The following is a 25904-nucleotide window of genomic DNA, read 5'->3' as shown; positions in this document are numbered from 1 at the left end:
CGACCTGAAGGCAACCCGATATGTGGCTTTAGCAGTGAACATTGCAAGCAGGTGTGAGACATTCTGGAAGATTTCCCTTCTCATTTGCTGGCATCTGCACTGATTTTATTTTTTTTTAACATCAAGGGTTGCGCCTCCTTGCCGAATAACAGTGTGTTTGCTTATGTCTGCCCTACTGCCTGTTTCTGTGCTCCGTGCAGTTCTTAGGCGACCAGATGGTGAAGGATGCGGGGCTCAGCTGTCGCTACATCATCTCCAGGATGCCCGAGGGTTCCCCCGTGACAGAAAGGTGAGCTGTGCCACTCCCTTTGGCGGGGAAGCGTTTTAAGGGGGGACGCGGCTTTCAACTTCGGAAAAATGACCAAAACATCGTTTTTTTTGAAACCCATATATTCGGCTTCTATGTTTCCTATTCTATGCGTCTGCAAAGTTTTTAGGCTGAAAAGCGTCGCAAAGTGGCATAAAAAAATACTTTTGTCAGGCGCGGTGACAAACTATCAGCGCAAAAGGGCGAAAAAAACGGCAATTTTCGGAGCGCTCTATCTCCGCACCGGTGCCACCGGGCGCGGCCATTTTGATATGGTTAGATCGGCCGACCGATCGTTTTTCCGGTTCTGCTCGTCTCTTTTATCTTCGTTCATTCACAAACGCACAAACGGCAGAAAAGAAACGACGCACAAACGAAGCTAGAAATAGATGCTGAAGCGCTATTGGTCCTCCGGTCGGGGCGCAGAACAAAGACCCTCCTGATTGGATGTCACGGGCGCAATGCAAGATGGCGGCCGCCTGAGCTGCGTAGCGAGCGGTTTGAGTTCATTTTCGCCGCTTCGCTCGGCCGAGTTTCTGTTCAATCTATGGCATTCAACACAGACGTTATCGCGGTGGGAATGCCGGAGATAACGAGCCAGATTACGGGAAGTTGTGTGGCTCGAAAGGAGGAGGTCATCGAACGCTTCGTGGTGCGCGTGACTCTACCGTCGCCAGACCCCGGAGGGTGACGCGGTGTGCGCGCTTGCGATAGCGGTTCGTGAAAAGAACTTTTGGTCGGGTTTGCGATGTTTACACGCTTAGTTATTGCTGTGTTTTGACTGTGGGCTCGCTAGCCTTGAGAAAGAAACGGTCGACGCGTCAAACGCTGCGGCGCGCACGTCATAGCCGACGCGCATTGGAGCAGCACATGACTGGGCAACCGGTACGATTGAACGCCAGTAGTTGTAATTAATGCCTGCGACGTTAGATTTAATCTTAAGAGCGACCTGACCAGCCATATCAGCAATAATCAAAGTTCGATATGTCGCGGTAAGCGTGCGCTGCGATGCGCGCGAGCCATATCGCCTTTCTTGCGCAACGTTTCCTGTGCACTTGTAATTTTCATGCAAACAGGTTTGAGTTAGTAATATAGGAATAAAAATATGTTCTCTGCATTAAAAAATGTACGTTTCTGTCGCAGCATCTAACAGTGATTTTTTAGTGAAAGTATTGATACCATTGCTTAGGGCATACTGGCTTTGCTGCGAGAAATAGTGGATGCCTTGAATGTCAAAAGTAGTAAAAAATAGGGGTGTGCGAATATCAATTTTTTAATTTCGAATCGAATTCGAATAATAAAAACAAAGTTCGAATCGAATCGAATATTTTTCGAATATTTTTCGAATACGAATACTTATGGTTTTTTGTAAAATTAATGTTTTCACCATCTAGAGACACAAAAACTGCAACTTTATTGCACAACAAATCGCACAAAGTAAAATTAGGAATTACACAATACCATTGCACTCAACAGATTAAGGTCTGCACTCACTTAAATGTTAACATGGAGAAAGGTTAACTGCTCGACATGTTCGGGGAGCAGTGACAACCTCCTGCTCGTCACCACTTTACCAGATATCGAAAACAGCCGCTCACGTGAGACACTAGTAGCTGGCATGCCCGAGCCCGTGCACATTGCCGCGCTCTGATACAGTAAAATCTTGATTATACTAATCTCGCGGGACTGCGAAAAATATTCGTATCATCCGAAATTCGTATGAACCAACACAGACCAAAAAAATAAGCGCTGAAAAAAGTTTTCGTTTATTTCTTTTCCTACTTTTTCGTGAAGAAATTCGTGATTTTTCTGCTTTTTTTAACCCCCGTGCAGTCCTTTCTGGAGCACGTAAAGCTTCGCGCTCGTCTCCTCACTCGGTGTGCCCAAGCTCGCTACACGCCGCAACAGCCAAGCGTGAACCGCATGGTGCGGTTTTGCACGCGATTCGCTCGCCTCGGCTCTGCGAGCGCTGTATTTTCACGCCCACATCGACGATTTCGCGCCCGCGGTAGCGCCTACCTCGGTCAGAAAATGACGCAGTAGACGCGCGGCAGAATGGAGGAGCCTGACTACTTGCGATGAGATCGAGACAGCCGGCTTGGCTCCGCCAAAGACGGTTAGGCTTAGCACCCCGGCAAATATTTTATGGGCGCTTTCACTAGCGGCGCGGATGATGTTTTATAGTACCGTTATCGCATGAATTATCAGCTCCTTTACCACACAAGCAACTTCGTGTCTCCCTTGAGCCGCATTTTAAAGAGCGGTTAGAAGCGGTCGCTCGAGCGCCCGCGCCACTTCGCGGCTGGAGCCGACGCCATGTTGACGTCGCCGGCCGCGCCGCGCGCAGCGTGGGGGTGGTTTCGCGGCGGTGTCAGCGCGTTGGGCGTGCGCAGAGCGTTTTCGCGAGCAGAAAACAACAGCCCGGCCGTTTCTGGAGAAAGAGTGACAAACAGGGGAGCGAGAGCAGTCACTTGCTCGTTCGACAGTCGGGTGCCTCGCCGGCTCGTTCGTATCTTCCGCCGGCCCCGGGCCGCGCAGGTCCGTTCGTAACAGCCGAAATTTTTCCCATTGCAAACGATGCAATTTCGCCGGGACTTCTCGGAAATTCGTATCATCCCGAAATTCGCACCCCCAGAATCGTATCAACGAGAGTCCACTGTAAATAAACACCGATACAGACACGCTCTGAATTTTTTTTTTTTTAGTTTTGGGTGGTTCGAATATTTCGAACAATAAAAGTGTCGCTCGAATCGAATCGAATACCAAAAAATTCGAATCGAATATTCGAAGTTTCGAATATTCGCACACCCCTAGTAAAAAAATATGCTCTTGCATTGAAGTTGGAAGTTATGCAGAGTACTCTACCAAGCTTCAAAGTAGCTTATTTTCATCCTTGTGGTATGCAAACTTTTGCAAATGAACACCTGCACGTATGAGTACTAAGTTGCTGTGCCAGGCAAGATGATAAAACAAAAAAAAAGCCAAAAATGTTCAAATTTAAGTAAAAAAATGCTTAACTTGTTGCCAGTGTGACAACACTGCAAAAGGAGGCTGTTCAGTGCGATACAGCCAACCAGCTAATTTACTTTGCATTGAAAGCCCATTGAAACCCATCTCCCCCTTCATTTGGTCTGCAAACTGGGGTATGTACTCTTCACAGAGGAGCTGAAAATGATGTTTTCTGGAAAGAGAAAGGCTGTAAAAGGCACTCCAATTTCAAGGCAAGGCATTCCAGAAGCCCCATGTTCAAAAGGACATGAAAGGCTACAACCGTGACGACTTTTGATAAGTGAAACCTATGTTGCAACTTTGGAAGCCGTTTTCTCAAAACAGTTTTTTTTGCCACCTGTGTCGCTTGTACCAGGGATTTCTTTGTGACCGCTGGGTCTATTTTGATTCCGTTTCTTGCATTACATTCCTTGATGAACAGTTCAGGTCGTGACACTCTTGGTTTTCCAGATTTGTTTTTTGTGATTTTTTTATTCAAATAATCGTTCACAGTCAACATGCCTATTGCACATTAACCTCTAAAAAAATGAAAACTAAAAAACATTGTGTTGTAAAAAAAAAATTCTAAAACTGTCACGACCTCGTCCATTCATTTGGGAATGCAAAGCACTTCGAACAAATTTTCTATCATGTTTTATAAGCCGCTCAAGCTCGGTACAAGCGGAACAGAAAAAAAATTTAATACATAAAAAAGTTTTCACAACATTAGTTTGAAATTTTTATGGTGTTATCACGGAAGCATTTCCAGTTGCTGTGCCAATTTTCATCAAAATCCACAAAGAAATAAAAAAGTTGATTTTGAAAGCCACGTCCCCCCTTAACCCCTGATGTAGGGGACGCCCAAAGTGCCACAGTATGGCCACGAACGTACAGTGCTTCGTTGCACTGCGTCCTGAGTCTTCGAGCAGATGTCCTTTCCTTCAGTAGTTTAGCGCACTCTGCGGTGGATGACTTGTTTCGTGCTTGTTACCTTTCCTCCCCATCAAGACGAGGGTTCAACTCAAGTCTCAGTCTAAAATCATGAAAGCATATTGCCGCAGCAGTTTGCCGCAGAGGTTTATGCAGAATTTCGATTTTGGGGGGGTGTTGTATAAATCCCTAGGCAGGGTGCTTGTGGTTGTGGAATCTTTTTGGGGGGGTGTCGAAGTCCTTCTGGGGGGGTGTTAGGGGGGTGTGTAAAATCCCTGGTTTGCCGCCCCGACACTGGGAAAGGAGGTTGATGTCTATCTAGCCACTGAAAAATAAGGAATCACTATCGCATGGTCGGATCAGTTTCGCCCAGAAAACTGCTGTAGTTGGAGTTGTCAACTGTCGTATGCTTTTGTCTCTGTTCTTTCTTGCGCATATTTCTGCGTGCCAAGACATTCATATTTTTAAGAGAAGAGATTTACATATTTTCTAAAAAGTTTTTTTCACCCTCAGCAAGCGTGATGCCATCTCTGCTTCAGGGCTATTCCACTGGCTATTTTCCAAGCCGAGCCAAGCGTCAAGAAGCACTACTTGAGACGTTGGCTGAAGACTTCCTCTTTCGAAGACTTCAACATTCGATCTGTGAGTGCCCTTAATTTTGTCACTTGTTTTTCTGTTTTGTAACGTTTAGCTCGGCTGTTTGTCATTGTACTGGAAGCAGTTGTATTTTTTTTGTATTATTTTGTTATGAACACGTTTTCTCTTGACAGTGTATTTTCTTACATACTAGGCTCATTAGAATATTTGCAAAGTTTGTTGAATTAGTTTCTTTTGTAGCATGTTAGATTATGAAGGTTTAAGGTGCGTGGCCAACTTTACACTCACCCATCACTGTTACAGCGGCTCACTACTCCATTTCCTTGTGTTGTTTTTCTCTGTGAAAAGATCCTTGACTGGGACTACTACATTGAGAGGCTTGGCAGTGCCATTCAGAAGATTATAACCATTCCTGCAGCACTTCAACAGGTAGGCTTTCTGGCTTATTAGTCTGCGATGTTGCGTTATATAGAAACCCATTTCTGGGCCTCATTCGTTGCACTGTGTGGCATTGTAGTATCAATCCTTCAAGCTTGTTAACTATTCAGTTGATAATTAGTGCATAATCGCCTCCTAATGCTTTGCCTTATAAGGCTTGTGGGCAAATTTTTTGCTTGCAAATAGAGGAGAAAACGGCAGAAAATAGACGTGAAACGGTGCTCACATTAAAAAGGTGGTCGCACTTCGGTATTTTCAAAGATATTCAGAGCTTTTACTACTTGCAAGCCAATAAAAAGGGGAAAGCGCTATGATGAGCGTACTAATTCAAAGCATTTAACAATTCTTTAATTGTTAATTAAAGAACAATTAACAATAACAAGCATTTAACAACATTTAGCAAGCCTCCCCATGTGCACCTCTAATGGCACATGGGGGTAGGGGGTGGGGGCTTGCCTGTGGAGTGTAAAATAGGAGCAACAGCATTGTTATTTTCCTTTGCCAATTTTTGTCCTGTTGAATGGTGAAAGATTTCGTGTGACTCATCTTCATACGTTTTGACTCACTGTTTCTGATGAAGTCCTGAGCTACAAGAGCTGTAATAAAACAAAATGCACAGGCACCCCAGCAATGCAGTCTGTTTTGGTTACTGCATATGCTACTGCAGTATTTGCTGTGGCCAGTGCCTAGGCATGTAGTTCGGTGTCAGAGTTTGACATTTGTTTTTATAGGCAATCTCAGCCTTGAGTTTCACCTTAGAAAATATGGCTCATACATGATTCTGTGCCACAACAGGCCCTGCTAGTCGCACTCAAACTTTCTAGTGATGCTAATGCACGCGCTCTTCGTATCATTTTTCTGCCCTGGCAAAATTCAAATCGAACTTAAAAAGTGAGACGAAGTTTTATTATCGTTGACACTCGCATGTTTTGTTCGATACCGCACTGTCAAAACTGTCAAAGGGGAAAAAGTTTATGACCTGACTCTAAAAGTGGAAAGCTAAAAATGAGTTTTTGGGTGAAGTAGTCAAGTTACAACAATCACCTGCACCATACTGAGAGAAGCAGTGGGGCTACTTGTCTGTTGCGGGATGCAGGGTATTCACCTTTTTGTACTTAGGTTTACAGACCAGTCTTTCAAACACTGTGTGAATGCTCATTCATGCTGATTATTACACACGCACCACGCAGGTCCCAAACCCTGTGCCGCGTGTGGCGCACCCCCCTTGGCTTCACAAACGGCTTCTTGAGAAGAACGACATCCTCAAGCAGAAAAGGATCAGCGAGCTCTTCAGTGTTGTAGCCAAGCCAGTTGTGAGTTGCGATCGCTGCATTACTTTCACGCATGTGCATTTAAATAGCCTCGAAAGTTGTCTGTTAATTTACCTTTAGTAGTGCTGACATCCTTGGTGCGTGGGTGGCTATCTTCGTTCCTTTTGGCAGTGCCTAAAAAGCCCCTGTGAGCCTGCCACACAGAGACAGCAGAGCCATTTCCTTTCTTACCTCTGTGTTGCATCAAAAGCCACCAGTCGCAGGCTCCTAGATATTTACTGTTTTAAAGTTACCGTTACCAACTTACGGAATCTAGCAAAAAAACATGGTGCAGTGAAAAAGTACTTGCAAGAACACTGACATGATTGTAAAAGAGGGCAGCGTCCTAAAGGTGGAGTCAAAGGTGCATGTTCAGTTTCCATGCGCAAGGCGGTCTGTTTTTCTTTTCTTGTCTTTGTAAGGCACGGTCGATTTCAGGCGGCCCCCGAGGAGACGGCGTCGGAAATGGCTGACATTGAGGACTTCGGCCAACCGGCCGGCGCCTCCGATGGTGTGCGGCCCCTGGTTGCCACAGTGACACACAAAAAGAGGGCGCGGACGCCGGAGAGGAGCGTGGGAGAGGAGCTCAGGAAGTCGTGGCGGGAGACGCTGGGGCCTCCTCCGCCCCTGGGGCAGACCAGGGTGAGGGGGGTCGGGGGGATGCACTGGATGCTGGAACAAAAGCAGTGTTCTTTGATGATAAAGCCGCGTGTGTTGTGGGTTGCAAGTATCGTGCAATGAGTACATTGTGTGTTTTATATTGTGTATGCAGCGGAAGGACGACTCAGGCGAGACTAGGGCCATGGCTGCCTGAAACGGGGATGGTAGCTTTAATTACGTGGGAACCCTCCATGATGATAGTGCTGCTGATGGGAGCATACTCAGTGTAATTCAGTTGTGCGTTTATGTCGTTTTCTTCTCCTGTAGCAGCTAAAACAGGGCTGGCAGTATAAGTGAATGAATTGATCACCACTGGAATCAGCCCCATCTTGTAAAACAAAAACGGCTCTGACCCCCCAGTGGTTGATGCCAGTTGATGCTGTGCTCTCCGCGTGCAGGAGGAGATGATCGAGTGGCTCCAGTTCCACAAGAAGAAGTGGGCGCTGCAGAGGCGCCAGCGGCAGGAGCGGAGCAAGCGCGCCAACCGCGGTGCCTCCTCTGGGGGACCCATGGCTGTAGCCGGCAGCAGCAGCAGCGGTGCTCCGGCTGCTTCCAAGGGGGCCGCTGTCCGCGCAGGCGTGACGGGCACGCTGGGAAGCTTTCTTCGCAGGGCGCAGCGCAACCTGCTCGACACCCCCTGGCAGATCATACAGGTCAGTCACTCGCAACTTCACCGCCGCCAAGTGTTCTCGCCATCGTCAGAGCAGACTAGTGTTTTGGATTTTCGGGGATCAGGTCTTGTTCTTCTGTGGTGCATTTTTCTCAGAATTAAAGGGGCCGTGAAGACGAAGTACAATAGAGAAAGCTGAGCTAGTTGGCATGGTTGCATATTTAAGACGGTAGCCTTTCTTGGGCTACTTAAACCCAGAAATTTTGGTCTGTCTGTATGTCTGTCTGTGTCTGTATGTCTCTCTGTCCGTCTGTGACTCGATTCAGCCACCCGGCCAAAGTAAAATTGATATTGCACAATAGTCTTATATACCCACAGCCACATGTAAACGTCTAAGCCCGGTTTATATGTTCATACTTGTCAACTTTGTTGAACAAGAACAAGACATTACGCAAATATAAGACAGAAAATTAGTACACAATGGATATTTACAGTGTTCCTTTATTAAAGAATTCATGGATGCTTGGTTTTTTGATAGCAAATGATATTCTACATTTACTGCAGAAAACCGCCGCCTCCTGGCGGCATATCAAAAATCACGCGGCAACAGCAACGAAAGGTTCCACTAGCTAGGTTCCACGTTCTGCTTGGAACACACGTGGAGCACGACCACGCGGCTCTATAAACCTTGTAGTCGGCCGCCTCCATTCACGCGCGTCTCCGCCGTACTGTACCCGCCGCGGTGGCTCAGTGGCTAAGGCGTTGCGCTGCTGAGCACGAGGTCGCGGGTTCGATTCCCGGCCGTGGCGGCCGCTTTTCTGATAGAGGCGAAAAGCAAAAACGCCCGTGTGTACGAGATTTCGGCGCACGATAAAGATCTCCAGGTGGTCAAAATTAATCCGGAGCCCTCCACTACGGCGCGCCTCATCGCCTGCGTTGCGTCGGCGCGTTAAACCCCACAATCAATCAATCAATCCGCCGTACTGCAGCGCTGGCATCGAGGAACCCGGCCTGTAGCAGTGGAATGCGGTAAACTCAAATCGCCTTGCGCAAACCTTTAGTGTGTTTACCTTGGAATGAGCGCGACAGTACAGGAGCAGCATGAGAGCTGAGCAGGAGCATTTCCTTGGCAAATGCCTACAAAAACTATCGTATTTTGACGACATTTGCAACGAAAGGAGCAGATACGCGGCCAATTTTTTTCACACAGTGCTAACACGACGGGGACAAAAAAAGAGCGCCTGTTTCGGCCTTCTTTCTTTGTCCCTGTTGTGTTAGCGCTGTTCCAGGTATGTAACAAGATACACGTCTGGTCCATTGAAAACATTGCCTGGTCCCAATAACAATGAAACCAATTTTGTAGCAAACTTTAACAAAATAATCCAGATGCTAGAGGACCTTGTTTGTGCGATTGGCAGCTGCCAACCTAAGCCACCGCCAGGAAACATCATTGGGCCATTGTAGGGGAACCCGTAGTTTCATTTGATCGGATCACTTCAATGATTACGTGCAATTAACACACTGAAAACAGAGGTTTTATTGCCAACCCATGTTATCTTACTCCTGCCCACGATACGTGACTGCAGTGCAAAATTTGGAGGTTTTTCTATATTTCATGCATTTTTTTGTTTAGAGCTGAGTGAGTTACCAAAGACTATTCCTTTCAGACTCAGCAAGGTTGTATTTTGTATCCATGGCCCTTTATCCAAACTCAACAAAAACAAATTCTACACTTGTGCCTCGGTAATTACCGTCATGTGTGCCATATCTCTTCACTCGTATTGCTCTCCCCGTGGCTTACTTTTCTGTATCCTAGTGAGGCTTGGTAATTTGGAAGTTCTGTCATACAACAGACCTGTGTTGGAAAGCTTTGTTGTGGTATCTTATTTTTCATGGCACGTATGAAACAGCATTCAATAAGGCTCGATATCGTGTCTTTTAGCTTTGTTTCAGTACTAGGATTAGCCATAGCATGCCTGCAAGGGCTCGTGATTCAGTAATGCCTCTTATTAACTGCTTTTGTGTTGCAGGCTTACACCTGTCCTTGCTCTGCCCTTTTTCTGTGGTGCTTGGCTGTCGCTGTGCTTATTAATGTCAATGGAAACAATACTGATTCCTAAACATCAGAAATAATGCCATGCATCAGCTATTTTTTCAGCATAACATTCACTGTGCAGCATGCTTAGCGAAGGCATGAGCGCTCGCGTCACTACAGAGTTTCTGCACTGAGTGAACGAGGCATGAAGGGGAGCTGGTCGTAAAGCGAGCTGCGAAGACCAGGAACAAAGTACTTTGGTGGAACAAAATCCTGTGAAAGCCGTCACGTTCGGAGCACCATATCTCTCGCCCATCAGTGAGAGAGTAGTGTTAGTTCTGTCCAAGCGCTAAGTGCGTGAGGGTTACTATAAAAAGGACAATGAATGCAGTAATGTTGTTGCCTGATGGTGATAACTCTATCCCGACGAGTTGCTTATGCCACTCTTTGGTAGCACCCTTAAGGGGGCACACTGGTCATAGAAACTTTTTTTGCTTTCCAACCAATTTTGACGGAACTCCATGGGCTTGTTCAGTGTTTTTAGCTGATTTCAGATATCTAATTAGTTTTGATGCGAGGTGACTAGTTTTCGGGTAATTAAAAATTTTCCTTGATTGTTTTGAGAACAATATGGAAAAAAACCATTCAACAAAAGATTGATTACCAGCAAGGCATGATACCAGAAGTTGTGGAGAATGAAATGTGGAAAGCACTTTTTTTGTTCTGCAGTCACATACACGTTTACATCAATTCTAACTTTTAGGTTTGAACTACTACTGCTAAGCAATAATAATAATAATAATAAAAAATGCTAATTAAACAACTACTGAAACACAAAATGGAAAATCTGCTTCCCATATTGAATGGTTTAAACGTTCAGCTTCACGGTGCAAAAGAAATGATCTTCCTAGCCGCACTTGACCTCGAGAATTTCGTATCACTGCCATCCCACTCGTGGTGAAAGAAAAAGGGGAATTATGGGAAGATTGTTATTTTTTTTGTTGAAATCGGGCCTCTATGGCTTTTATAAGTACTTGGTACTCTTCCACGTATGGTATTTTCGGAGGGAAAACTACAAATCAAGAGAAAAGTGATACCTAAAAAAATGCTCTTTTGGGCAGTTTTTCGGTCCCAAAGACCCATGTGTCCCCTTAATCAGGGCCTGTATTTGAATGGCGCGCTCTGCTCTGCTCCTGTGCAGTTGGATGAGACGGGCACACCCGGCGTGTTCCGGCTCTGGGTTCTGGTGGGTGCAGAGCTGCACCAGCTGCGCCTTGTTGTCCCCCGGATATTCTACGTCAACTCCAAGGTGCCCAAGGAAGAAGAGAGCCTCAGTGAGCATCTCTGTTCCCTGCTCAGTGCTTCCGATGGTTTAGCCATAGCCAAGGGTGTTGCTGTTCCGTATACTCAGAAGCATGCACTGTTAGCAGCACACTCAGTGTTGCCTATGCCTAGTGTTGATATTTCGCTGCGTACTTGTATTGAATCTTCTCCTATGGGTGTCAGGCTGTTCAGTTTGACGGCTGTTTCTACACAGAGACAGGTACCGTACTTACCCGATTCTAACGCGCCCCCGATTCTAACGCACACCCGATTTTCCTGGCAAAAAAAAACGGAAAAATTTGCATCTCCGATTGTAACGCGCATGGAACTTTGTGACCAAGACGAACGAATGCGAGAGAGAGAGAAGCGGGCAATTTATTTCCCGAAATAATCTTACTCCTTATCGCTTTCCGCTGACCACAACATCTGGTCCTCGGTGCCATCAAGCGCGTTTACAATGCCACACTTCTGAACGAATGTTCAACCATGGTTGATGGGATCGTGGCCCACGCCTCGCACGTCCATCCCGCGAGCTTCTCCAGAGGCGCACGCTTCAGCCAACCGCTCGTTTTGAACGTGTGAGAGCCGCTGCCGCCATTGCTGTTATCAAGTGCGCAAGTGGAACAATTTGATGATTTGTGTGAACGCCGATAGAAAAGCCTGGCCGCCTAGGCTTCCTGCGTCTGAAAAATCGTTGCTAAAAGCTTTGGCGCCATCTTGAGATGGCGATGGCGATGGGTGGGGCGAAATTTTCGCTGTTTCGGCAGTTTCGGTTTCGTATCTGATTATAACGCGCATGCGATTTTTCGGCCTATTTTTCTGGAAAAAAAGTGCGCCTTAGAATCGGGTAAGTATGGTAGACTTGTTCTTTAAAAAAAGTTGCTGTTGTTTGGTGACGCAAGAGCAAACACTGGGGTAGTTTTTACTTTGAGGCACTGGTCTCGTGCAGCATATTCCCAGCCGTCTTTTGCAACATGTCCTGATCGTGTGTTACAGCGTGGCGCAAGGTGATGCGCCATCTTCCAAGGTCACACCCCGTGTACCATCTTTACGAATACTCCATAGAGGAGAGCGTGTACCAGCAGCGAAATGAGTGAGTTCAAGCCTTTTCTTCCCTGCTTGAAAATGTGCCGCAGTTTTTGTTTTGCTCACTTTGCAGTGAACTTTGATTGACAGCTCAGAAAGCCAGTGCAGGATCACTTCATTCCAAGCCCCCCTTTACTGTTGTTGAGTGTGTCGTGAATTTAGGCTGATGTATCTTCTTGCGTTCTACGCTGTGATGTGAAGCCCAGCCAAGTGCCTTATATGTAATAGCTTTTCTTTTCCCCTGTTTGCATTCTTCACGTTCACTGTGCTGAATGCATAATGCAGTGTGCATGAGATCATGAAATAAGGGCAAACAAGAATATCCAGTTATTCCACCCTAGCTTAGTCTGCCTTTGCTTTTCTGAGGGCACCCCTGAGAGGAATGTGGTTTGTGCACAGGGACATCATGCAAGAGCTGTCGGCACCACACATTGAGGGCATCTACGAGATGCAAGTACCACTGGACTTCCGGGTCATGGCACAGTTGGGCTGCGTCTGCCTGGTGTCCAAGCAGCACTACCGCGAGTACGCCGCCAAGGTAATACTTTGAAAGCTCGTTAATCCCAACTTCTATCATTTGAGTTTATGGATAATTCAAACTGTACAATTTGTAGTACAGTTAAACCTCGATGTAACGAAGCCGGTAAAATTCATAATATACTTCGTTACATTGAAATTTCGCTACATTGAAATTCACGGTTATAATTAAGTGTTCATCCCGTGAAGCATTTCTTGAAAAAGAAAACGTGGCGCGCATGCACGGCCGGCGCACTGTTTCTGTTTCTATCGGTGTTCAATCATCTACGTGGGCATCAGCGTGAACCGCATGGAGCGTTTTCTTCCCGCAAAAACGCGCCCCACAAGCCACAGGTGCGCTGACGCAGCCGCGGAGACCACCCGGGCGATGCGGGTAGCTCCAGCGACCGCTTCTAACTGCTCGCTGAAATGCAACTCGAGGGGCAAACGAGAGGGGCATGCGAGACAAAAAAGCGGATAACGTGGGCGAAATTTCACTGTAAAACGTCATACGCGCCGCTTACGGGAGCGCCCATCAAATATCTTCCGCGGCGGTAAGCCTTATCGTCTAGCCAGCCGCATCCCCGAGCGCTTCGAAGCTCCCGCCAAAGGGTGCGCGCCTCCCCATTGGCGAAACCATGGCGAAACTGGTCAGGCCTCTCCCACTGCCGCGTGCAGCGCGAGTCACTTCCCACTGCCGACACACAATCGCGGACGCCGGTGTAAAAAAAACGCACGTGCAAGGCTCATAAAGATTCACAAATGCTTCCTGGGACAATGAAACCCAACAAGCATGAGCGAACTCGAACGAAGTTCAAAGCGGTGGCATGCGGCGGTGGCGGTGGGCAACGCTAGAGGCAATTAGGCTTACCACCGCGGAGGATATTTGATGGGCACTTTCGTAAGCGGCGCATGTCACGTTTTACAATAAAAATTTCGCCCACGTTATCCGCTTTTTTTCTCGAATGCCCCTCTCATTAGCCCCTCGAGTTGCGTTTCAGCGAGCGGTTATAAGCGGTCGCTGGAGCTACCCGCATCGCACGGGTGGTCTCCGCATCTGCGTCAGCGCGTGCAGGGCGCGTTTTGAGTTTGTGCGGGGAGAAAACGCTCCGTGCGGTTCACGCTGATGCTGATTAAGCCGTAGACAATTAAGCTCCAACAGAAGCAAACAGCGCGCCAGCCGTGTATGCACGCCACGCAGTTTGTAGGCAAGGGGCTTACTCAAAGACTCCGTGGCTGGCTGCATCCGCGGCATTGGGCGACCCGTGTCGCCGTTCGCGTTTTATTGGGACCCCATTTCGGCACTTGAATCTCCCAAAATCTACTCCTACAACTTAAATGTCGCGCCTAGTTCTCTATGAAACTTCGTTAAATTGAAATTCCGGCAAACGGGACTTCGTTACACAGAGGGTGAAAATACATGGTGTGCATACACTTGAAGTTACAAAGAATTCCGTGGTTCGTTACATCGAGGGTTTCGTTACATTGAAGTTCGTTACATCGAGGTTTAACTGTATGAGTAAGCATGAAAGGAACAAGAACAAACGAAGTGTCCCGTCCACTTCGTTTGTTCTTGTTCCTTTCACACTTACTTATTCAATGAATGACCAACTCGCCCAAGAAACCACTCTTACCGTACTTACGCAATTCTAACGCGCCCCCGATTCTAACGCGCACGGAACTTTGCGAGCAAGAAACACGAATGCGAGAGAAACGGGCGATTTATTTCCCGAAGTAATCTCGCGCATCTCAGTCCTCGTCGCTCTTCGAGAGCTCCTTGTCGCCTCCCGCTGACCGCAACATCTCGTATAGGTGCCATCAAGCGCATTCGCAATGCCACACTTCTGAACGAACGTTCAACCATGGTCGATGAGATCGTAACCCACGCCTCGCACTCCCATCCCGCGAGCTTCTCCAGAGATGCACGTTTCAGCCAACCTCTCGTTGTGAACGCGTGGGAGCCGCTCGTAAGCCATGGAAGCGGCGCACCTTCGTTGCCGCTGCTCCCATTGCTGTTATCAGGCGCGCAAATGGAATAATATGACGATTTGTGTGAACGCCAATAGAAAAGTCTAGGCGCCTGGATCCGAAAAAGTGTTGCTAAAAGCTTTGGCGCCATCTCGAGATGGCGATAGCGATGGGTGGGACAAAATTTTGGCAGTTTCGGTTTCGTATCCGATTCTAACACGCATGCGATTTTCGGCCTGTTTTTCCGGAAAAAAAGTGCGCGTTAGAATCGGGTAATTACGGTATGTGCAATTTGGTCTGGCCAAGCTCCATAGCAGTCTGTGTATAAAAAAGCCTGTTCATTTGAATGCGAGTGGCTTCCGCCACCATAGAGTTTCATACTAATATATACTAGAAGGAGATCTGGCGCCACTGTCTAGGCGAGCTGCGCTTCAGCGAGCGTTCCGTCATGTACCGGGCAGGCATGTTCCACTTGTCCTTGGCATGGCTCATGAACAGGCTGTAAAGTTGGCTATGGCTGCAAAAAAGCAACAAGATTACTGCACATGGTTTATCAAATTTGTTTTTTCTTTTTAAAATTGAACCTCCAAACAGATTAATTTGTTAGTAATTATTTAGAAGCTTCATGTACAATGAACAAGAAAAAAATGTTACCCTTTTTTGTTGATTTTGGATTCGAGCCAAAAAAGAAGCCGTATGGCTAGCTAAGCCAAGCAGGCGAGGAAAGTCGCTAGCGGCAATGGCGCCGCCCATGGTGGCCCGCGACTGCAGCGACAGATTTCCCTCTAGTATATATTAGTATGAAACTTTATGTCCGCCACGGATAATTCGAACTACACGCCACCGTGCCGGCAGCTTGGGGCCTGGCGCACGGCCAGAGAAATGCTCCTGCTGCCTACACACGAGCCTGCATCACCTCCGGAAAGGAAATAAAAATGGAGAGAGGAGTTAAATTGGGTGAAAGCAACCTTAAATCCCCATGCTAGATGTTTTGGTTGAAGTTTCTTTGCGGACTACGTCGATACGAGTTCAAGGAGGTGTAGGACGTGCTGACAAATGCATCATTTCTGAGGTTAGAAGCGTCGAGCCTGCCGCTGCCCCTGACCACAGGGAGGGGTCAGACAAAGCGCCAGCACAGCCATCGCTCGGAAGTGATGACCGGATGGAATACCGCCCGTCTCTTCTTCTGTTTTGGAGTATACACGGGAAGGAGGCCTTCCTCTGCATTCGGTCGTTGAGCTAAAAGTGCTGCCTTTCGCCTTCAGGAATAAAAAGCAGGCTTCTATTGCGGCCTTTTTGAAGCATTCAATTGCTGACACGCTCTACCGCTCCACAATTGCATTGTACGACTTTTGTTCTTCACGTTCATTAGTTTGAACTTTCATTAATTCGAACTTACGTGGCATCCCTCGGCAGTTAGAATTAATACGCTTGTACTGTACCAACAAACGGGGGACACCTTGCTGGCCTCGCAAACAGATGAGCAGTCATCCTGCTATGAGCAGAGTTAGCCAATATATACAATTGCAAAACTATCCATAGACCCCATGCATCTAACTGCCCTGGGGGAAAACGTGGCCAAACGTGGGGCATGTTGACTAGCGTGCCATTTGTTAACAAAATTGAAGAAGCACTCAAGTGCTTGTGGCTGCTGCTGTGAGTCATGAAACTGTGAAAACGTGAGTAAACATTGTTTAATGTAATGTTTCCTAATTTGAAAAGCAAGCTTGATTTTATTAAGCTGTGTCAAGCATTTGGCAAATTCCAGTTTTCGTTCCCTACTTGCTCCGCCGAGACACCTGTCCTTCAACTTGAACGAAGCAGGGTTGCTCGCACTGCCCAGATTCTGAAGCAAAGTTTTGCAACTGGTGCATTTGGAGAACTCTGCCTTATAAGGGCTTCAGTTTAGTTCGTCGAATGACTGGGTCATCTTTGGAGTACGTGAAGTTAAGGGGGCCGCAGACTGGTTCAAATCGGCCTCAATTCCATACTAATTTGCGGGGAGAAGGTGTTAGCAGACTGGAATTACAGTGCCTAGGAAATAAATTGCTTGTGAGGGGGAATATGAGTTCGAAGTTTAAAATTTATGCATGTATTTTGAATTTTCTGAGCTAATTTGTAGGTTTTTTTTTTACGAGAAAAGTACGTTTAAAGGGCCGTTTCACTTGCACCTCTTCACTCATATGGTGTTGTCATATCTGGCGGCACACTCTCAAGCCCATAGGTTTGTGTGTAGTGTATTGTGAGCATCTATATCTGGCATAAACTGTGCCTTAACTCTTTCGTTACGGCGGAAAAACGGCCGATTTTGAGTGCTTCCACAAAACGTTTTTTTTCTCTTGAGCTACTGGACACACTTAGCCTTGCTATGCATGAAATTGTAGCTTATAGATTGGTCTTCCAAACAGAGCAACAGTTTTGTTAAAGGTACAATTACTTACAGTTTATTCGTCAAGTAATCAAAAAGAAGCTCCCAAGAAAAGTATACAAAAAACACAAATCGGCAATTTTACCGAGACTAAAAATTATTTCAGGAATTTTAAGATATACAAATTGTTCCTATGTTCCTTGGCTATGATTCAATATATAAATCAACAGTGTACACCACATTTTCGATTTTTGAGGGCCTGTCAACCTAGCGGAACTGACGGCTGTACCACGCCGCGAAGGCACTCAAGGGTGAGTAAGTCTCTGTAAAATGCGCATCCAAGTATACTTTTTTGTGTTCCCGCACAAAATACTTATCTGTTCGGTGGTAAAAAACAAGAAAAAAAATCCAGCGCTCTCGAGAAGCGTCGCACCTGAACCCTGCAGCGCTAATCTGACACGAGCGCCAGGTTATCTTGAAGGTAATAGCGCGACATGGCATGGTGCATTTGGCAAAATATCCTGGCCGTACGTTGTCGAGACCGTAAACACAAAATCAAAACCGCAGTCGTCAGATAAGAAGCACGTTTCGTTTATAAATACAGCACGGAGTCGCAACGAAATTACCTGCCAGTGCTTGTTGAAGTGCAAGGCACCTGAACCGGAGCTTCGTCGTCCGAACTGAAATCTGAAGATCCCACATCATTGCTTGACCCCTCACTGCTGCTGGAATCAGAAAAATCGACAGCAGGAGCTGTTGAAGTGCTTGCTACAGCAGTCCGACTGTGCGGAGCGCGGCGCGAACCCGACACCATTTTTTCTCCTGCTTCCCTCTACCTTGGGTTCAAATTTCACTTGCTGCACCGCCACCACACAAGACACATACACAAACGAAACCGAAATTGAAAAAGAAGTTGCCAATGAACACACCAGATGGCGATAGCTGTCTGTGGAGCGCGGGTTTCAGATTTTGCGGGAGATTTGAAATCATCGGACGCCGGCTTCCGATTGCTTATGGCACCGTCGTGAAAGATTTTAAAGAGTCGTATCACTAGCAGTGACACGGGTCAACGTGACAGTTTTGGAGGCCGAGATACCATCAGACCGCACTGCAGAGCGACATCATCACAGAAGCTTGTGAGGTGACACAAAGGGCGCGTAATGCTTTCTCTTTTCCCGAGTGCAAAATAATTCAGGGTTGATTCACTTGTCATTTGGCAAGAACCCAGAATTTGGTGGGAGGTGGGTTTGTAAACATTCAAACACCTACAAACCTGCTGCCTACTGCAGCAGTTGCCACGGTGGCTCAGTAGCTAAGGTGTCGTGCCGCCAAGCCCAAGAACATAGGTTTGTTCCTGACTAACAGGGGGCAAAACAGTTTGTTTGGGGGGAAGGCATAATCTGTAGCCGTCTCTGACCGTGACCCTTCACTCTGAATGGCTTCGTACGCAGGAAACCTGGTCGCTTCATCTGGTTTGGCTCGGGTTGGATAATGCACGTAAGGCCTGTGTTTTGAAACACTCGGCATGATGTTAGGCGCATCGAGACGAGCGTGGTTGCCTGGGAGTGATGACCAAAAAGGCCGAATTGTAGAGACCGCTTGACCTTGAGTGCCCCCTAACGGACCGGCTGGTCTGTCTGGGTGTGCGTTCGGTCGTGGCCTCGATGCACACAAATCGGGAAGCGGACTTTCACAAGTCAAGTCTGACCCTGGGCTCCGCTGGCTTTGCACGCATGCACACTTCTAGGAGGCAGTATAAAAGAATAATGGGAGGTTAAGAGTTAGGTTGGGGGAAAGACACCAACACTGGTTTCAATGACTGTCTATGACCCTTTACCTTGTATAGCTTTGTTTGCCTGGGCGTCTGGTCATACTGGTTTCTATAGTCGTATATGACCTTTCACCTTGTATGGCTTTGTAGCCTTCGGTGTCCAGTTGCTTCATCCGGTTTGGCTCAGGTTGGATAATGCACGTAGGGGCTGTGTTTTGAAGAACTGCTGGGCATGATGTTAGGCGTATCGAGACGAGCGTGATTGCCTGGGAGTGATGACCAAAAAGGCCGAATTGTAGAGACCGCTTGACCTTGAGTGCCCCCTAACGGACCGGCTGGTCTGTCTGGGTGTGCGCTCGGTCGTGGCCTCGATGCACACAAATCGGGAAGCGGACTTTCACAAGTCAAGTCTGACCCTGGGCTGCGCTGGCTTGGCACGCATGCACGCTTCTAGAAGGCAGTGTAAAAGAATAATGGGAGGTTAAGAGTTAGGTTGGGGGAAAGACACCAACGCTGGTTTGTATAACTGTCTATGACCCTTTACCTTGTATAGCTTTGTTTGCCTGGGCATCTGGTCATACTGGTTTCTATAGTCGTATATGACCTTTCACCTTGTATGGCTTTGTAGCCTTCGGTGTCCAGTTGCTTCATCCGGTTTGGCTCAGGTTGGATAATGCACGTAGGGGCTGTGTTTTGAAGAACTGCTGGGCATGATGTTAGGCGTATCGAGACGAGCGTGATTGCCTGGGAGTGATGACCAAAAAGGCCGAATTGTAGAGACCGCTTGACCTTGAGTGCCCCCTAACGGACCGGCTGGTCTGTCTGGGTGTGCGCTCGGTCGTGGCCTCGATGCACACGAATCGGGAAGCGGACTTTCACAAGTCAAGTCTGACCCTGGGCTGCGCTGGCTTGGCACGCATGCACGCTTCTAGAAGGCAGTGTAAAAGAATAATGGGAGGTTAAGAGTTAGGTTGGGGGAAAGACACCAACGCTGGTTTGTATAACTGTCTATGACCCTTTACCTTGTATAGCTTTGTTTGCCTGGGCATGTGGTCATACTGGTTTCTATAGTCGTATATGACCTTTCACCTTGTATGGCTTTGTAGCCTTCGGTGTCCAGTTGCTTCATCCGGTTTGGCTCAGGTTGGATAATGCACGTAGGGGCTGTGTTTTGAAGAACTGCTGGGCATGATGTTAGGCGTATCGAGACGAGCGTGATTGCCTGGGAGTGATGACCAAAAAGGCCGAATTGTAGAGACCGCTTGACCTTGAGTGCCCCCTAACGGACCGGCTGGTCTGTCTGGGTGTGCGCTCGGTCGTGGCCTCGATGCACACAAATCGGGAAGCGGACTTTCACAAGTCAAGTCTGACCCTGGGCTGCGCTGGCTTGGCACGCATGCACGCTTCTAGAAGGCAGTATAAAAGAATAATGGGAGGTTAAGAGTTAGGTTGGGGGAAAGACACCAACGCTGGTTTGTATAACTGTCTATGACCCTTTACCTTGTATAGCTTTGTTTGCCTGGGCATCTGGTCATACTGGTTTCTATAGTCGTATATGACCTTTCACCTTGTATGGCTTTGTAGCCTTCGGTGTCCAGTTGCTTCATCCGGTTTGGCTCAGGTTGGATAATGCACGTAGGGGCTGTGTTTTGAAGAACTGCTGGGCATGATGTTAGGCGTATCGAGACGAGCGTGATTGCCTGGGAGTGATGACCAAAAAGGCCGAATTGTAGAGACCGCTTGACCTTGAGTGCCCCCTAACGGACCGGCTGGTCTGTCTGGGTGTGCGCTCGGTCGTGGCCTCGATGCACACAAATCGGGAAGCGGACTTTCACAAGTCAAGTCTGACCCTGGGCTGCGCTGGCTTGGCACGCATGCACGCTTCTAGAAGGCAGTATAAAAGAATAATGGGGGGTGTAAGAGCTAATTTGGGGAAAAGACACCAACGCTGTTTTCTATAAACATTTATGGCCAAGTGGACTCTTTCCAGGCAGACCTTATTAGTTCTGCAAAGTAACGAGTCTGCCATTGGTGCAGTAGACGGTAAAACAGATGTACTGAAGGACATTAAATCATATATGCAAGGCACAATATTGTAGACATAAAAGACGTAGACATAAAGACATAGACTTGAGAATGTGGCTCTCATAACATTAGCGAGAACAGACCTGAAGACATCCTCGTCAATCTTTCTAACCTTTTTCCTTTCCCCTGATCTGAGGCGTACTGTTTTGAATAATTTCCTTCAGTTATAGTTCTTGCATGTGTTCTTTCTCAAACGCAGCTGTCATGGCATGTATGACTTGTGACACAGCAGCCTTAAAATTTGTGCCATCACATCACATAAGGAATTCAAATTGAATCTATCTGTAACAACAGCTCAAAAATGCAGCAGGCAAGAATCATGTAGGACAGTGTTAAAATTTTGCAAAATAGATGCTGTAAAATCGATTTAAACTATGTCTGAAGTGGCAACTAAGATCAGTTACGTTTTTGAGCTGTTTTATTTGTAATATGTTGTGCTTAGGGACTGGGGAAAAAAAAGTTCTGAGGCTATTATATTTTCTGCAGTGGCTCACTTCGAAAGATGTCTGCTTTACAGACTGCACAGTATAGCGAAGATCTGTTATGATGGCATAAAAGGTCATTTCAATCATTTTTTTTTAGTTTTAAGATATTTATTGTGTGCAGTGCTTTTGGTGCCACCATGTTACGTGATAAACATTTGCAAAATCATGTAGTGACTTGTTTAGATGTGTATGCACAGAAGTTTGTGTATGTTCAAGTCTGCACTAACTTGCTTTTATTGCCTGTCCTTTTTTTTTTTTTTTTTTTTTTTTTTGAAGTAAGCCACACACTCCTGCAACGATTACGCAGGCACATGTAGGAAAGGAACAGTGAAGGTACCCTCTGACAAGCATAGTAAGCGAGTGCAGTCTCTGAGCGGCATTGTTTGTTCAGCTACAGCATTAACCTCAACTGGTAAAGCACCATTTGGATTCCAGCGATGTTGCACATAATTGGTTGTTGGTCTGTGTCCAACACAGATGCACTGTTGTGCCACTGTCTCCATTGTGCCTGTCCAACAATGCAGGCACAGTGGTTGGCGCTTCGTCAATCTTTTGTTGCCTCGAATCCCCTCTTACGGTGCATGACGTCATCCGCCATGTTTTTTTTTTTTGTCACTCAGGAGTCTGACGTATTCAACTTCCGGCACCTGGAGTTTGGCTCCCTTGCGCAGCATGAATACCTGGAGCCTGGAGCCCTTAAGTACCTGTACTTGTACCACCACGTTGAGTAAGTGCACGTTTGGATGGGTTTATTTACGGGCCTTGTCCTGGCGACACCGATGCCTCTCAATATCGCTCTTTTCGCAGCCATTTCCATGCTATATATTGCACTCCTTTTTAGATTCATGTTTACAGTTATGCATGAACAAAGCATTTATTTTAATTTAAATTCTTTAAACATAAACTGACTTGTAAGTACACGATGTGTCATTGCACGTGTTCCGTTGTTCTTCTGGTGCCATCACTTTTCATTTTGTTCTTTTAACAAAAAAAGCAAAAAGAAAATGGAACCAAGAACAGCTGGTCTGTCACTTGTGTCTATGCAAGTGTTTTAGGCGTGTGTATATACATACAAGTGTACATAGATTGGACCTGTGCACCAGGTGCATTTGTTATCTATACTGGGGGAGGTGACTAGCACCATGACAAGTGCTATTTGGGATGACCTGCCTTGGTTTATGCACCAGCAGATGGGCTCTGAACAGAGGCCAGTGTTAAGCCTAATATAAAATCTTCTACAATAGGCAACATCGTGAGCCTATTGGCCTTTTTTCCAGGAAATATTTCCGAGAGCACTTGATGTAGAATCAAGTGCTCTCGTTACTGTCAGAACTTACTAGGCTGTGACTTTTTTTATTTTTATTTCCCAATATGACTGCATTATTCTTTTGGGAATTTTTGAAAAAGTAGCCCTTTCATGATGCTCCAAGGGTGGTGTTTGTTGGGTTGGGGTTAGGTGGGCGTTCCCCTTGCATTGATTTCTCTGGTGCTTCTTGTGTGTTTCAGTGGTCAGAAGATGATGTTTGGGATGTTTCTGCCGCCCCTGAAGAAAGCCGTTGTGTTTGCCGTCGACACGGTGCGTTCAAATCAGATGCCCAACATGAGCACCCTGTACAAGGCTGAACGCCAGGCCAAGTGAGAATTCCTTTGTGCCTCGTTTCCTGTATCATGTCATCGGTAGCTGTCATTATGCGCTTTTTTTTTTTATCTTAGGGCAAATGCTCTACATGGAGAGTTATTCAGGGATCTGGGCTCACGGTTGCTCTAATAACTAGGTTGCTTCAATAACAGAGGGGTGGTTGCCATAGTAATGTGGACATTCGTGGGTATGCACTTTGGAATTGTCTGCATGCGGTACCACCAGATTAGGGTTATAGGCACTGCAGAGATGATTTCTAGGGCAAAAGGCATGTCTTGCAGCAGCATTGCATAACGGCAAGGGAGGCAAGGGAAATTTTAAAAAGACAATAAAAAAAGCCGTAGGCCAGAGCTTTGGTTCTAGGACGCCATACATGGTAGAGTTGAAGTTCCTCAATTTTTTAAACTCTGGCAGCTCCACAATTGCAAGGCCAAACAGGGTCGACAATTCATAGAACATTATGGTTTCACAGTTCAGCATGTAATGCTGTACGCAAGAATATTGCCAACAAGGGAAATTGAGGAATAGTACAAATATCGTTGTCTAATGTTGGAAGAAGCAAGATGTTTTATCTGGGATTTGTGTGCTTATAGGTGTTCACTGAGTATGCATAAAATGGACTAGTAATTCACTGCGTCTCTGAGGCCAACACTTTCAAGAAGAATCTCACTCGAGCGCTGCTGTGCGCCAGGATCGAGCGGGGCACTGCCGCCGACCTGCTTCCGGAAGACGGCTACGCCTTCGAGGTCCGGGTGGAGACGGACGTGCGCGCGGTGCACCGAGCCATCCAGAGGAGCCTGGCGCTGTACCGGGACGAAAAGAAGGGGCCCACCATGGTGGCCGTGCAGAGCTGCATCTGTGGGTTCATCCCCTCTTCTTATCTCTCTCTCTCCCACTGCCAAGCTCTTTCTCGTAGCTGCTTGCCTTGTGCGGTCAGCTGGTCTGAAAGGCAAGGAACAGCGTGGCCATGGACAAGTTATTAGAGGGCCATTGAAATGCTTTTTTAAGAAATTGTTATTAGAAGTGGAATTTCGTAGTAGTTCTCGCACTAATTTTGATGTCACAATTTTTATTGTTTAATAGACCCTTTGCAAAAAGGCGGACAACACTGAGAATTCAGCGGTGGTAACACTAGTGGTGAATGCGACGACGCCATTAGAAAGGAAGCAGGTCGTAGCAACGCCGTTGCGGTTGCACGTTTTCGCCCACGGCTTCACGAGTCTGTTGCCCCACGACGCGTATGCAATTATGTGGATGGTGGACGGTAGCTACCCCATAGAAACTCTGTGCTCGCAGCCTTTTCGCTTCCTTTCTAATGGCGGCGCAGCGGGTGCACAGTGTTGCCAGAGTGGCTTGCTGCTTTTCCACCAACGATTTGGCCATTTTGCAAAGGGTCTATTATAAAAAAATAAAGGTAGCAAACAAATCAACTGACCCATGTATTGCCCGTCAGCATCCGGGCCAAGCACCTGTGATGTCACCAGCACTAGTTTAGGCAAGTGGCTGCTTCCTACCGGGAAAAGCAGAATTGAGAGTTTACAGCATAGTGCAGGAGGTCCTAAGTTTGTTTGATTGCATTTTAGTTTTGCAATATCAGGCTTGGATATTTTTCTGCACACCATGTGAAGGGAAAGAGTGTACTCACTTGTGCAAATCTTCGGAAAGGTACAGAGCGAAATGCTGTGGCCGATTGCAATCTATTTTGCTCCTTATAGACCAAAAAGTGCAAATAATATGAATAAAATTAGCCCTCTAAAAGCTCCATACTTGCGTAGCACATTTGAAGTTTTGACTTGTTAGTTTTAAGCACTAATTTTTGAAATGTGCTCTATGATCTCTGCCCCAAATCATAACAGCAACTAGATATTTGCACTATGCAATTGCTCATACATCTAACTTTGTTGCAATCAATTTATCCTAAGTGTGCAAATCTTTGTGCACAGACTGTGCAAATGGACCAGAACAGTAAGTTGGGGACAACTAAATTAAAAGTCTTACTAGTATTCGCACATTCGCCAAAATTTGCACTATCTCCAGCTGCCAAAACTGAAGTAGGCACATTTTTAAAATCTTTTCTTTAGAATTGCGCCTACAGTTTTTAATGAACCAACTTAGAATAGCTCAGCATGGTTTTTTCAATACGATCTCAAACACAATTTTTTCTTTCTTAGATATGAATTTTCGACCAGCATCTTCCCCTAGCACTCAGAAAAAATGACTTCTGGTGTTGACATTTTTCGGTCTTACTGTCTAGGCTGGTTTGTCTGGTCAGGTGTGGTAATGAAAATTGCCCTCAGTAATACAATTGTTGCACTTGAGACAAACAAGCTGTGGTATTAATATGTATGTAGGTAGCTGCCTTAATTCAACATTCTCCCTCTGCATTTTTCCAAACATGTAGCCCACTTGATTGTTTTGTTTGGTGGGAGGATTTTGTTTCCAAGTGCGATTGACATAGCAGGGCTTTACCCTAGCTAAGCCTGACTGTACCTTGACGCACCCTGGAGTAAGGGTGCTCTGAGAACGTTGAAGTTTATTTCCTTCTTTCTGTCATGGTGTTGTGGTTAAGGCCAAAAACCATAGAGCAGACTGTCCATGTCTTTCACACCGCCTAATTTTTGCACGTGCGCCATTATGCCGCTAGTTCTTGAGAAGGAGGATCACATTGTCTGCTCTGATCAATATTCCCAGAGAGAAATTCGTTCTGAACTTTTTGTGTTATCTTCATAACAGTGACAGAAATAAAAGAGTAAATGTGACCTTGGTGGAAATGTTTCTAAAAAAGGAA

General features: G+C 46.5%; 1 protein-coding gene across 1 annotated transcript in view; it reads left to right on the top strand.

The window, feature by feature from the left end:
* The window catches only part of Pole1 (DNA polymerase epsilon catalytic subunit 1), an 84429-nt gene that overhangs the window by 27660 nt on the left and 30865 nt on the right, over positions 1-25904 (top strand). The window contains exons 25-36 of the mRNA XM_077707573.1: positions 201-289; positions 4765-4867; positions 5171-5251; positions 6451-6573; positions 7009-7212; positions 7629-7883; positions 11077-11209; positions 12195-12291; positions 12684-12822; positions 22098-22204; positions 22984-23112; positions 23808-23974. Coding sequence (XP_077563699.1) covers positions 201-289; positions 4765-4867; positions 5171-5251; positions 6451-6573; positions 7009-7212; positions 7629-7883; positions 11077-11209; positions 12195-12291; positions 12684-12822; positions 22098-22204; positions 22984-23112; positions 23808-23974 — 1627 coding nt within the window. The remainder of the gene's footprint in view (positions 1-200; positions 290-4764; positions 4868-5170; positions 5252-6450; positions 6574-7008; positions 7213-7628; positions 7884-11076; positions 11210-12194; positions 12292-12683; positions 12823-22097; positions 22205-22983; positions 23113-23807; positions 23975-25904) is intronic.

This window comes from Haemaphysalis longicornis, unplaced genomic scaffold (assembly GCF_048455015.1).
Source record: "Haemaphysalis longicornis isolate Haplotype H1 unplaced genomic scaffold, Haemaphysalis longicornis Haplotype H1 scaffold_4, whole genome shotgun sequence".
Classification (NCBI taxonomy): Eukaryota; Metazoa; Arthropoda; class Arachnida; order Ixodida; family Ixodidae; genus Haemaphysalis; species Haemaphysalis longicornis.
This window is presented reverse-complemented; position numbering and strand designations above follow the sequence as displayed.